The 14,807-nt window shown below is 39.8% G+C and overlaps 1 protein-coding gene across 1 annotated transcript in view; it reads left to right on the forward strand.

Annotated features, from left to right (window-relative positions):
• The window catches only part of TIAM1 (TIAM Rac1 associated GEF 1), an 89,117-nt gene that overhangs the window by 25,541 nt on the left and 48,769 nt on the right, over positions 1-14,807 (forward strand). The window contains exons 4-7 of the mRNA XM_044442696.1: positions 3,260-3,432; positions 9,296-9,529; positions 11,359-11,544; positions 13,614-13,760. Of these exons, the coding sequence (XP_044298631.1) occupies positions 3,260-3,432; positions 9,296-9,529; positions 11,359-11,544; positions 13,614-13,760 (740 nt within the window). The remainder of the gene's footprint in view (positions 1-3,259; positions 3,433-9,295; positions 9,530-11,358; positions 11,545-13,613; positions 13,761-14,807) is intronic.

The raw sequence follows: 14,807 nt of genomic DNA on the forward strand, positions 1-14,807 counted from the left end.
TCCCTGTTGCATTGACAGTTCACCTGCTTCCAGATTCACAGATTATACTGGCCCCATGGTTCTTCTTTATTTTATTAATACCTTGACTTTCTGCCATGACATAGCCTTCAAAGCAGCTCAGAACAATAACACCCAGATTTAAAATAACAGCACAGTTCTATAAAAACATAAAATACATTAAAAACACAAAAACAGCTCCAGACCAACAAGTCCAGATTACATGCCAAATGTGTATTTAGATCAAATCATCTTTGCCTGCTGGAATAAGGCAACAAAGAGGGAGCTAACCTAGCATGCTTCAGCAAGGAGTTCCAAAGCCTGGGAGGAGCCACCAAGAAGGTCCCCTTTCTTCCTGGATGGGTAGTGTCTTGAGAAAGTGTAGCCCAAGTGTAGCCCAGGTTTGGACTGGCTCACATGGAAGGTATGCATGATTGCAGTTTTTGTTTCACTGCTTCTTCCCAATAGGAGCTCTTCTCTAGCTTAAGTTGCAGCATGTCCCAGAAGCCATTACGGTATGGAAATAGGACAGTGGGATCCGTAGTTCTGAAATGCCTATCTAACATATCTCATTCTCAGCAGTCCCATGGGAATAAGCTCATAACAGAAGGGGTCACCTTGGTTTGTGTGCAAAGATGTCTTCCAAATTTAAATTTAATCTTAAATCCCATATGTTATCACCCGTCCATATAAGAACAGAGAATAAAATGTCACAATGCAACTGCTCAGAAGAGGTCAAAGGGAAGGACACACTGAAACCAAGTTCTCTGCTTTATTGTTTTGAAAGGTCTCCAGAGATGAGAAAGGTTACTTGCTGAGTCCAAGGAATAAAGGGTGGGCCTTGTGATTTCACTGGTTGACTTTTTTGGTTACAAGCACTGCCTGAAGCAGCAGTTTACAGAAGCTGTATGTATATAGCAGCTTTTGTTGCACTGCAGCTGAGGTCAGAGAAATAGATCAGACACTTTCCATGGCTGACTGAGCAAAGTAGGAGGCCATAATCATTCTAGTTCATCCAGCATGATGGGAGCGTGTGATGGTGTGGTACAAATAAACAAAGAGCCAGCTGGAAGGAAAGATGGAAGGAAGGAAGGACACAAAAGAGCTGCTGCTTTAAAGGGTGGATTTAAGAATCTAAGAATACTGGGGTTTAATAATGTTAATATTAAAGCTTTGATGTTAACAACTGCTGTGTCTTACCGGAAATAGTTTCCTGTGAGTCTTGGGCTTAGATGGTGACTGTGGATAACTTGAAAGTTCAACAAGACCATAAAGATTTTTATTCTGATTTGTTTATTTTCCTGGATAAACAGAAACACTTCACTGCAGCTTTCCAATGCGTGCAAAAGTACCTTAAATCATAGCTGTTTTTTATTAATTGGTTTGATAACACACACATTAACACTGAAATATGATAATTAAATGGAAACTTAAGGGGTTCCTTACCTGTTGTTCTTCAGTGAGGCTAAGTCATACTAATCTTTTTATCTTTCAGAAATTTTCTAACAGTTTATTTTACATTTTTGAATTTCTGCAATTTGCCATAGATCTCCCTGCCCCCATTTACTTTTTATTTGATTTCTAGCTCACCCCATTAACCACATAGATCCCTGGGCAGGTTTCTTCAGGTGTATCTTCTTTTACATTCCTTTTCTGACATGATTTTGGCTCCTGCATGCCAACTCTCCCATTTTGGGGGATGATTTATGACATCTTTTTAAAAAGTTAGATGTACAGATGAGAAAATGTAGTTTAATATGTGAAAATGTGTTCTGTTTTCCCTGGTCAGCTAGGTACCAAAGTGAGCTGTAGTCCAAGAAAGCTTATACCATAATAAACTTGTTAATCATTGTGGACTACATAACTGCTTGAAATTGTTTGTGCACATTGTATTTTTCATATCCTTATTTTCCATGAAACACAGAAACCTGTTTTAATTTAGTCGATCAGTTTCAGGCTTGTTTCCCCTTAGGAACTAGTTTCATTTCTGCTTAAATTGCAATTCTAATCATCACAAATTTATTTGCTCTGAACTATTACTTTCCATAGCCCTTTTGGAGTTTATAAGCCTTCATCCCATGAAGAATGGACTTGATCAAATTCTAAATAGAGAGAGCCTGACCCAGGTCATATGGATGTAGGCAGTTAGTGGCCAGTGAAAATGTGATAGGATAAGCATCCTCCTTCTGTCACAAAATCAGGGCCCTCTTCCAGCCTCTAGGGCTACTTCTGTTCAGGACTACTTCGGACAGAGCAATAGCAGTTCCTGTGCTCCCATATAACAACTTCTTTCAGCTGTTCCTCATGGGACTTATTTCCAGACATCTTACGCTTGTGGTTGCTCTTCTGTTTAATGCAATAATGTTGAACATTTATTGACCTTTTAAAATATCTTTGGGCCAGACATTAAATGTTCTTCTAGAGATGTATAATGGAGCTATGTCTGACCGTTTCCCCTACTCTTCTGCAAGTGTTCATAGTCTGAATTCAGGCTAGGACCATGGTGCTTTGAATGAGGAGAATTTAAGTTTCCCTCCCCTCTTGTTTTCATGCTGAAATTCTACCCCATCCCCAGGGAGTGAGGAATGGATTAAAAAACGGTCTTCATTTGAATCCGTGCAGATTCTTTTCCTCATTTTTAAGCTTCTTCCATGGGGTGGATATGGAATTTCATGACAAAAAAGAGGGATGAAGCTTAAACCCTTCTGTCATGCCATGGCCCCAAGCTGAACTGGGGCTGTGCTGCTTGCAGGAAGAGTATGGAAAGCACATATACTTCCACTATGTATGATTAAGAGAATGCTTGCCTCACCCCTGACTTTCTGAAATTCTGAACAAATGAACTATAGTTGCTTAAGGAATTTCAACTGTAGCAATGGGATTAAGAGTGGGATGCCTGGAGAAAGCCATAATATGTGTGAAAAATGTTCACAATCAGTTGCCTGGCAGATAGATCATGAATTGACAGTGCAGTCTTCTTAAACCCTCCTTTTTAAGCCATGATCCTATGTGTACTTGTAGCCTTTTCACTGAGTTATAGGATGAAGTATTATGGATGAGGCCGTACTTGGCTGACTTGGACTGTCACTTCGCACTCTACACTGCAGCATTTTGTTGCACGCCCCACTTGGGCTGATTTAATTATGATTATGTTCAGTGTTGGCATTGTATGATTCTGAAACTTAAGTTTTGGGTTCAGAAGGGCTGCAATGTTCTCTCATTCACCTGTGTCACTTGCTAATGCTTTGCTGTTTTTCTTAAGGATGTACCTTATTCTTCTATGAAAGTGATGGCAGATCTGGAATTGACCACAACAGCATCCCAAAGCATGCAGTCTGGGTGGAAAACAGCATAGTGCAAGCGGTGCCCGAGCACCCAAAGAAAGACTATGTATTTTGCCTCAGCAATTCCCTTGGTGACGCATTTCTGTTTCAGGTTTGTTCTGTCCTTGGTTTATTATATAACTTAATTTCTTCTGATTTCTTTCTTAGCACATTCCTCAGGCAGAGGCCTGAATGGTGCTCCAAAAGTTGAAAGATGGGTGCCTTAACACTGAAATACTAACCTTCCTAGTTAACAGTGGGTGGACTTTACTGATTTAGGAGACCCCAAAACACTCCAGTGTCAAGATGTAACCAAATGATTTTGCTATTTTATTTGATTTAGAATTGATAGAAATATGGTCCTAGTTTCTTAGCAAGGTCAGACTAAATTACATAGTTCAGTTACTTTGAGATTACCTATTTTGGACACTGCCTTCTGCCCGAAGGAAGTAAATTTGGGGGCCTAAGGGAAATGAGAGGGATATGCACTTAATATCTTCAAACTTGGGAAGAGATAACTTTACAGTCCGATCGTTCTTTTTATTGCAGACTGAGTTATAGAACAGTTCACTGATCAGCACACTCAGGATTTTGTTTATAACTCTGGCCTCCTCTTTCAAATACATCCACATTTTTCCTCCAAAGAAGAAGCTGCCTAGGAAGATCATTAAATATGCTTTCTTTGAGGCTTTATTGGTGGGGGGACTGTGACCATGTATTGCACATATTCTTCCATAGATAAATAATTTGGTCTTGGTAAATGGATTCTAAATGTTTTACCATCGAGGAGCCCTTCCATTGATTTGTCTGCCAAGGACCTCTGTGTATTGTAGAGGATTCTGGAAAAAAAAGTGGACTAGGACGTTCTGTTTTCATCATTCACCATCACAATAATCTTCGGGTGCTGCACATTATAGAGGAAGATCAGCAGTACTGGGAAAACTCTCTCTCAATCTACCATGTATGAATCCTCTTGCTGAGGAGCCCTCAAGACGCTGCCAAGCTACTCCAGATGTTCTTGGAACAGATCTGAAAACTAGTGCACTATGTAGTCCTTCCCTATATGGTTTGACATTATAATATTCTGTTTATTAAGAATCTAAAAACTAGATGAGGATAGTGACCGTACTTGAAGGTCATTGCCACAGGTCATTTTAAAGGTAATTCCAGCAGTGCAGGATTCAGGTCACACAGGAGCTTTTGCACTTACCTGTTTGCAGAGTTGCCTCCTTTCATAAAAGTTTGCACTCTGTGCTGCAGTTGTGATGTATTAGCAGTGGTGGATGTACTTGATTGATGCAGCCCCAGCCTCACATTGGTGTTGAAGTAAGTAATTTGAAGAATTCCTGAATAGCTACTTATGTCATAAAACTAATGCCATCTTTGAATGGCACCTCATTTCTTTTCAGGTATGTAGTTTACCATCCGGCAGTTGGGCAGGGAAGCAGGTTCAGTTTTAGACAGGCAGCTTGTCTGACTTGTGATTTCATTTTACTGTGGCCATTAAGATGTCATCAGTAGAACAAACAGTCGACACTTACCATTCAAATATAATAGGCTAGTAATTATCAGTGGACTCATTATGGCACAGCAAGATGTAAATCGTAGCAATGGCCAGATTTCTGTTGATCTATCGCCTTCAGGCACATTTTCAGGTCTGGTACATTAAAGAATGTGAATGTAGTTCTGGATCATTGCTCTGCTGCTGCTGCTTTCTCCTCTCCTGATGGTCTGAACCATCAAAGTGTGGGGCTTATTGAGTAATCACTGAGATCACTCTAGTGATCTCTTTGCCCTCTGATGAGCAGCATCTCTCATTTGCTACCAGAGAGATTTATAATGCAGTTTCATACAGTTTCCTCAAAATTATGCTTCCATTCTTCTGCATAAACTACAACAGAGTCATCATAAAAGGTAAAGTCATGGTGGGTACCAACTATGTGAAGAAGCCATCAGGCACATGTATAGTTAGCTGCTTTGCTCATTATAGGGAGTTGGCTCCATCTCCGTGGCCCAAGCTGATGTGCAATGGGTGTCAGTCAGTGGGGAGTGGGTTCCACAGGCATGGGGTTTCTTCTGCTGGAACAGAAACTCGGGTCATTTACGCTTCCTGTCCGTACAAGCTGTAGTGGCTTCTTCTATTATGATTGGTTGCAGTGGTTCAATATGCCATTATTTATTCTGCATTATGGTTCATTTTGTTTTTGTTGGTATTCTTGCATAGGTTTTTGGTTACCTGTTATGTTATTTTACTGTTTGGTTATTTGTGAACCATTCCAAGAGCAATGTGCTGAGGAAATGGTATATAATTTTAAAAAATAAATAAATACATTCTTCAGGCTGATGGTGATCGTGTGTTGGTTGCAGTGCATGGCCAGCAAGTATGGTGGCCCTGGGAGCAGGGCTAGCGCATGGGTATTGAACATTTGAATAGGACCGATTTCTTGCTGAATTATGGCCTATATAACTCTAATGTGTATCTTTGAGCCATAATATTTAAATATTATCACTGTCTTCTCACGGTCAAACTGGTAAATGGATTCTGGACTAATAACTTCACCCCAGGGTTTCCTTCACTGTCCGAAACAACTAAATATGGGGATTACTGAGGCAGCCTCAGTTCAGTCTTGTGTATTTCTCTCTAAGTGGAAGTATTTCTATTGTGACTAATGTGGCCATCCTTTAGAACAGAGGGGAGGTCATTTAGAATTACTCCTTTTCTTCCATTATGGGTAGGTTAGGAATTACTTTATCCTCTGATTTTCCCATCAAAGGGAAGGATTCCTCCTCTCTCCACCCCCAGACTTTTGACACTCCTGTGCTACATATTTATCACACCAGTGAATTTAAGTAGTGCATTCCCGCCAGCCTGTCCCAATCCTCAAAGGCACAGTTCAGTTGGATTTGGGCTTTTGGCTTCCATAGACTTTTTATACTTACACCAGCAATAGAACTGCACTGCATTTAGTTTCATACAGAGCAGGTAGAAATCTTGCAAGGCCATCATTTCCTTTTGTCCTTCATCCTCTTTGTGAGTGAAGTCTGTTTTCCATGTCTACTGAGTGCTTTATTCAAGAGGGAGTGGAGCGGGTAAGTATAGCAACATATGGGAACAGCATTAAGGAAATATACCATGAACTCCCTCCCTCCCCAATACTTAGAGCATTGCAAAACTATGCAGATGCATTTTATTTAGAAATCCATGATTTGCAGAAAACAAATGCAATGGAGGCTAATAGAAAAGGTTGCATGAGGTGCATGGGCTTTGTTGTAATACAGAGCCTTATTTATTACAAGTTCCTTTATGAGACATCAGAGCTAGGTTTTCCTGTAATCTCATGTGGGAAAGAGCACAAAATGAACTAAAAAAGAATAAATTAGTGGGTTATTTTCTTTAGATGTATGAAACTAATTGTTTGCAATGTGCTGGAGCTCTTCTAAATTTAAAGGATTTAAATGGTGAAACAGAGATGGACTGGGGAAGAAAGAGGAAAGATTGGATATAATTATGGAAATGATTGGCAAATTGCTGTAGCCTATGAGTTGATTTGTTATGCAGACAATAGTTAAAATGTATGCATTGTTTGAACTAGTAATAGTATACCTTTACCAGACAATTCACAAACATTTGCGTAGCAGATAAAATAGAAAATATGACAGGTTGCTTTACAATGTGTTGTTGTTGTTGTTGTTGTTGTTGTTGTTTATTTTAAGGTCTTAAGTCCTTTACTGCTTTTATCTCATTTACTATGTCTACATTCATTAGTTGCTGCTGATTCAACTGAATGCAAAATAAAAATAGAGTTATTCATATTACCAAAGTATGCATTTCATTGTAATCTTGTTCTTGCTGTCTGGTATCCAAACACGCTACACCTCCTACTAATTTCCTTTTCAGTCAGGCAGCTCTGATTAGGCCTACATACCTTCATTACATTTGATAGTCACACAGAGTTGTTTGCAACTTCTTAAAACTGCATTCTAATATTTCAGCTCCCTGCAGTTCTTTGCAAGTTTGCACCATTCCCTTGGAGGCAAGAAGCCTTCTTAGCTAAAAAGAAAAAAAGCAAGTCAGAAGGGGTCTCCCGGGCCATCTAGTCTGACCGCCGGCTCCAGCTGGCTCCACTCATGTAATCTCCAACATGTGGTTGTCCAATCTAATAGCTTAGTCTACAACTCTTTTCACCCAAAAATACAGCTTAAAATAATAAATGTCATGTTCCCTTTCTATGACCGTCCAGTTAAAACATTGCCATAATTAATGACAGATGTATTTGATATGTGGCAAAGCATTATATAATTTAACTGAATTCCCAGTTTTCTTTATATAATACAAATCAGGATTATTTTTATTTCTGCAACTAAATGGGTGAGGGTATGCCATTGGTAGACTTCTTCATACTAACTTAACTAATATAATACTAACTTATACTACATATATGTATGTAACAGTAAATTTATATTTATGTATTGGGGAGGAGATTAACATTTTAATTTGACTTGCTTACCTGACTGTAAACAAGAAAATATGGAGTGCCTGTGTTGGGAGGTGGAGCAATGTATAATAATTTAGAAAAAAATTGTACCCACTGTGACATCGTTAAAATTATCTTGAACAGGTAAAAAGGTAGGAGGCAAGGAAGATAATTTAGCAAACAGATGACTGGGTTGAGCTTTGAATCTCAAGCACATCACAGGCTGGTGCAGAAGGAGATCTGGACTAGACTCCATGCTCCTTTCCTTTTCACACATGATACGCCCTGTTTTTCTTGCCCTTAACTTTGGTTAATGCACCATCATTAACCATGGTTAATGGTATCCAGGATTTGCTCTTAACTGAAGATTGTAAATCAGACTTGAAACCTGTTTCACATCAAGTGAAGTGATGCATTGGATCACTTAATCCTCCTCTTTTCATTTTAGAATAGCACTAGACTTTGTAACCTTTTCCAGCTGACTTTCTACCACAGGAAACCCATAGTAAGAGGATGACTTATGCTGATACATTCATCCAGCAATGACCACTTTGCATAACATTAATATGATATGCTCTGGAAAAAGAACAAACTATGTAGATATTAGTGAGTGTTTAGTTCTTGATATTCAGTTACAGTTAAGGACATTTTAAATCCTGTTCTATTCCAATTTCTCACTGTCCAAGGAAGTGGGACAGATCTCTAATTTTAGGCAAGAACCAGGCACATAAGTTTTTTCTATTTAGCAACCCATTTTCTATTAGCAGTTACAGCTGAATATTATTCATACTTTTAAAAAAAATCCCACAACTTAACACATGTGTTTCTTTTCCTCTGGGTAGCCTTGTTTGGAGAACATAGTACGTTGCTTTATGGTTCAAAATAGTAGTTGTAGTGAAGCTCTTCTAGTCATTTGCTCTTTGATGTGGTCTATTCTGTTCTTCACTGGTTTCTCTCTTCAGCCATTAAGCATGGAAAGTCTCACAGAGGCATTGTGAAGATGTAATAATTAATGATTATGTGCTTTCTCAGCAGGGAAGTGTTCTTCTTTTCATCACTGCTATGATAGCCATGGACACAATGTTCATTAAGTATTTTATGAATTGTTATGGACTGGCAATGTAATTGTGCTATAAAAATAAATAGGCATGCATTCCGGCTGCCTCAGGGCTGATGCAGTCTAATGCAGTGTGTTGAATGATGATCTTTGCAGCTGTGTGGGGGTCCGCAAGGCCTTTTCTGATTCTATGGTTCTGTGTATCTAATTTCTGAGCTATCGCTAGTAAATATTCTGTTGCTGTTACCATTGATTCTGCTGCTGGGCACATGGTGACAAGTGAAAGGGGGCAAATCAAAGACACAGGCACCCAAGCATAGACACAGAGTAGTGTTTGTTTTAATCATATCTGTTAGAAGCAAGATCAAGAGAAGCAGAATCTTCTAAAACCAGCAGGGGTTAATCAAGAGGATTCTGACTTCTTTGTTTTGTTTTGTTTTTAGACTTCTAGCCAAACAGAGTTGGAGAATTGGATTACAGCAGTTCATTCTGCTTGTGCAACAGCAGTAGCACGACAGCACCACAAAGAAGACACTGTCAAGTTGTTGAAAACAGAGATTAAAAAGTTGGAGCAGAAGATTGATATGGATGAGAAGATGAAGAAAATGGGGGAAATGCATTTCCTCAGTTTGTCTTCTGTCAGAGACTCCAAGAAAAAGAAGACCATTCTTGACCAGGTAACTATAACATACATTCACATTCCCAACAGTGTTTATGACTGTGATTGCCCTAGAAGTTGCTGACCCAGTTCACAAGTGATTATTATTCGAGGTTTTTAAAAATCCTGGTTAGTTATGAATGAGTATAAGCAAGTGAGCGTGTTGCCTCCCAGCCCCCAGCCATTCCTGCTGAGCGAAATAGCCCACCAGAGGTTCCATTCCATGGTGTTTCTCCCGCAACAACCCAGGATTCTGGGTTTGGACAGCACAATAGGCATCCCAGGGGTGGAACATCTCTGGGTTGTTTAGTTCCTCCTGTTTGCAGTGGCCATGATCAGGCAATTGGTCATGCTCATTCATGACTACCTAGGATATCCAGGTAGTTGAGACGAATGAAAGAGCTCAATGTAATACAGGCAGTCCCTGAGTTACAATGCCCGGGTTACAACCAACTCTTACTTATGAACAAGTTTCTTCTGAGCTGCCCCAGAGATCCCTTGGGCTATGGGGCAGCATACAAATGCAATGAACTGCCATAAAGCCTGTTATATTTAAAAAAATCCTGTGGAAAATTGTCACTACCATAGAGAGAGAAGTGAAAGGGGAGACAGGGAAGGTCTCCAAATCTTCACCACAGAGAAAGAGAGAGAGAAAGCAAAGCATGCCTGCAAAGTATGCCTTGCTGCCCTACCCATCTGGAGAAGGAAATCTCTCTAGCGTTTCCTTGCTGTACAGAGGAAATGTTGTTGGGTTTGGTGAGGGGGGTAGGGATATTTGCAATTTTTCCACTTTCACAGGTGTCCTGTACGTCTTAGCCCCACAAATGTGGAGGACCGGCTATAAGTGATATGACTTGCATACAAATCCCACGTAAATTTCTGTTTTCTCAGGAACTGAACTCATTCATGACTGTAGTGAGAAGCTGTTGGACCTTTTGCTTGCAGTTTACTTGCCTATTGCTTGCATTTGGTTTTGGAGATGGCACTTTGCAAGATAAACTCTTCTCTGTCTCTAAAGAGCTTTGACTGCCGTCATCATCTCTGTCTTATACTTTCAGCTTGATTTGCATAACTTGCCAGAAGAAAGCTCTTCTGCAAATACCCATCTTTCTAATATAATGGTAATTGAGGCTGCAATTTGAAGCACATTAATTCGGGAGGAAGCCCATGGAGCTCAGTTGGGCTTACTTGTGCATGAATGTGCAAGTGTGGGATTGTACAATCAAAAGTAACACAGGGCACCCCCGTTTCTCAGCTGCATCTCTTTAACCAGGGCTGATAAGATGACTGGAATGCTAATCAAATAAAAACTTTGAAACAGTGTGAATTCCAGCTTTTTGAAAATATTTTGTATGAGCAACCTGCATCACAAAGACTGATGTCACTGACAGATGTGAATGTATTCCCCAGTGCATTTTATGTATTCCCCAGTGCATTTCTTCTGCGTGATGACAAAGTTCATTGGTTCTTAAGCTGTTGCTGCTGACAGCCTTGCAATTTTTTCTGCTATGATCCTGGTCTTCCTTTCCCAACTGAGCATTGCATTAAAACAGTCACTCCATGATTTTGGAGTAAAGAAGTGAATACAGCTGTAATAAGGAAGAAATTAAAACCACAGTGTTTAATCTTATTAGCACTGAATCAAAGCAATAGCTGTCTTGGAATATATCCCCCTTTGACAAATAAAGATATTTATTTTACTTTGATTTAGAAGTTAAATCCCTCTTTCATCCTCAGAAATACAGTCATTTGTAGAAAATAGAACTTGATGAAATTTAATATTGATGCATATGAATTTTACAGTGTGTTCACCATAGACTGCTTTCTTCCTCAACTTCCCATTTGTAGATCTTTGTTTGGGAACAAAACCTGGAGCAGTTTCAAATGGACCTCTTCCGATATCGTTGCTATTTAGCTAGCCTTCAAGGAGGGGAGCTACCAAATCCAAAAACATTGCTTGCATTTGCAAGTCGTCCAACTAAAGATGCAATGGGTCGTCTTGGAATCTTTTCAGTGTCTTCTTTTCATGCACTGGTGAGTTTCAACTAATGCCAGAGGTTCTTGTTGCTAAAATAGAAACCATTTGGTGTTTCTATAAGAAGGTTAACTGAGTGCTGTTGTTGTGCAACCTATGTTCAGTTCTATTGGGTAGATGTGTGCATATTTTCTTTTCCCATATCAAGGAAAAGCTGAGCACTTTCTCTGTGGCAAATTTCTATCTCTGTCTTCAATTTTTCTTTATTGCTAAAAATATATATATTTGAATGAACCCTGCCTTGCAGCTGTCAAAAATCCACTCTTGGTGGTTGAAAGACCTTTTGGCAGAGAGTGGCCAAAGGTGGTGCAGGGCCTGCAAAAGGCAAGGACAATTGGCAGAAAGGGCTCCCTCCTGTGTACAGAGCCCCCCAGCAGGTCCAAGGCCCTTCAGTCATTGGAAGAACTTCAGTCAACAAAAGGGAACCACTGGATTGAATAGTATGCCACCTTCTTTCCTGGAAAACTTATCTAAATATAAATTTTTATAGGAGGCCTGTACAAAGAAGGGGTTTTCCATTAAGTTCAGTCATTTGACGATGATGATGATGGCGAAGAAGAATTTTGTTTCTATATGGTCCACTATTAAGCGGCTCTCTGGGCAGTTCACAACAATTTATCAACATGCAATAATAATAATGTATGCACATAGGTTTTATATTATGGACAATGTTTCTTGCTGGTCTTCCCATTATGATGATTTGGGGAGTTAGAGCCAATTTTGATATGATAGCTATAAATGGATGAGTCACCTGCAGACTCATGTCACCAAATATATATAACAGGACTGGGCAAGTGGAGTAAATTTTAAGTGTAGCATTAGAGTGGAGAGCCAGAGCTTTTGCTTGGAGTATCCAAAGGAACTGCTTTTCTGATGGCAGGACTCCATGACATAAAATTAATCCATTTTTTATTTAAGTCATAGTTTGTTGCCCTGCTCAGGATTTCTCTGACAGACAGGCAAACACTGGTGTCCTACTTCCTCATTTCCTGTGTTGTTTGTTTCCCTTTGTGAGGCCAAAAGGCAAAGGCGTCAAGGCCAAAAATACATGCATTGTCACAAAACTAAATATGAGCATATACTACTGTAAAACTCTTACTGCTAATATGTAAATCTTAGACATTTCAAACTTTTAGAATGAGGAAAAATGCACAAAAGCCAAGAAACCACCAAAAACAATGTTGTGGGAAAGGGGCTGATGCCAAAAGAAGGGAGCATGGCCTTTGGGGGAAACCCAAGAGTCATATTTATACTGTTTATTTATATTATTCTGTGCAAGTTTATTTATGGATGTGAGCCGCCCCGAGGCTTCAGCGAATTGGGCGGCATAGAAGTCTCCTAAATAAATAAATAATAAATAAATATTTGGCCCCTGGCCTGAGGTTCCTGGTTCTTGCTTTATTTCCGGAAGCTAGCTAAGTGCTCCGCATCAGAGTGCCTAAAGTTGGAATAGGTTGGCTGACATCTGCATTGCCCACCCTGCTGTGGAGCATTGTATTAACATTCCCCAGCTGGAGATGGAACAGCCAGGATGGGAGTGAACAGGGATGGACAAAGCCGATATGCTTCAAGCAGATTTCAGTGGGTTGCTGTGATCAACTGTCGATTTGAATAGGAACATGGCGCACAGTGCTGTGATTACACTGTGTTTGTTTTGTTCTCTCGCCTAAGATGATAAAAAGTATTTCTTCTGGGTTGCCAGGGAATGTGCAGGTTCTTTGAGCCTCTCAGGAAGCTCAGCCTTAAAATGACTTTGAATCTCTTTGCTGTATTTTAAAACTTTTTTGTTGATACAGTACTAGGATAGGGCTTATTCATTCCCTGCTTTGGCAGGAGCATCTGTATGGAACCTATGCTAATGAGTAATTATTATACCTTAATTATTTAAATTTATAGCCTGAATCTTAAAATATTAGTTACATGAAATAAAAGAACTAAAATTCCTGTAGGATAGAATGCACATGTATGCACTCACCTTTAAACATCATAGCAGGCACATTAGAAATATGCACCGTGACTCTCAATGTTTGTTTCCTTTGTGATTCATTTGTTTTATGGCACTTGGCAGGTGGCCGCTCGTACAGGTGAATCTGGTGTCAGGAGAAGAACACAGGCTATGTCAAGATCAGCAAGTAAGCGAAGAAGCCGGTTTTCTTCCCTTTGGGGCTTGGACACTACTTCAAAGAAAAAACAAGGGAGACCAAGCATTAATCAGGTAGCTTTAAAAAATTAGATGTCTGGATTAGGCTTTCATGTCCACATGAAATGGTTTAGATATGTTCAGAGAAAGGTTTGCAAGGATTTATGATAAGGCAAAAGCTGTCTGCTTATGGTAAAAGGTTTTAATTTGCAAGTTGCATCCAGAACTGAGCTTAGGGCAGCAAACTGCTCTGCTGGTTAGGTGGTAACTTGTGTAACCAAAGTAACATGCTGCAAGTTCTGTTTCTAATGCCAAGATTTATCTGAGTTTAACCTTGAGATGGATCAAATAACTTTTTTCAGCCATATTGTGCTGCAAAAGAAAATTGAAAGCTAAAAGCTTAGATTTTACAAAATATTCCCACTGGGCTCTGTTGTTAGCTGTCAGATATACATATGAGTTACAGAGCAGTGAGGCAGATGATAAAATGGCACACATTTCACGATGGAGCAGTAAAACTGAGGAGAAAATAAAATAAATTGCATGGCAAAGCAGTACAGCAAATTGCTAAAAATATGCTTGGTGGAATAGTAAAGCTTGAAGGGAAATTTCTGCTTAATTGCATGGTGGCAGACTTTCATGTCTATGCATTTATGCAGGAACACCCCCTCAATGAAAGAAAAAATAAAATTGAGAATCTATTCAGTACACTCTCCATTGATCTTTAACACAGGATGGAGAGCTTTCATAAGGAATAAGAGGGGATGATGCTGGCAGTAGCGAGATCAGCATGGCAGGAGCTTCCACTGCTTTTGGCAGGCAGCTCTGCAGCCTTTCCCAATATCCCATGATACATTCCCCTGCTGGGTTCAGACACCACAACAAGCTATCCTGAATAACCCACAAGAAGCCATGACTTCTCGGAGTGGCTTGTTTGTAGAAAAATAAGCCATCCTGCAGAAATTGTGTTGGTTTTCATGTCATGACCCACTGTGGGTGAGCTGTTGTGTCCTGTGAACCAAGTGAATGTCTCATATTTAGCTCTAGGCCCACATAGTTTCTTGCATGCCTTTGCTCTGGCAGTCATCGCTTGGGTGTTCCTGGCCCCTTCCTTAACTTCTT

This window comes from Varanus komodoensis, unplaced genomic scaffold, assembly GCF_004798865.1.
Source record: "Varanus komodoensis strain SLA01 unplaced genomic scaffold, ASM479886v1 scaffold4, whole genome shotgun sequence".
NCBI lineage: Eukaryota > Metazoa > Chordata > Lepidosauria > Squamata > Varanidae > Varanus > Varanus komodoensis.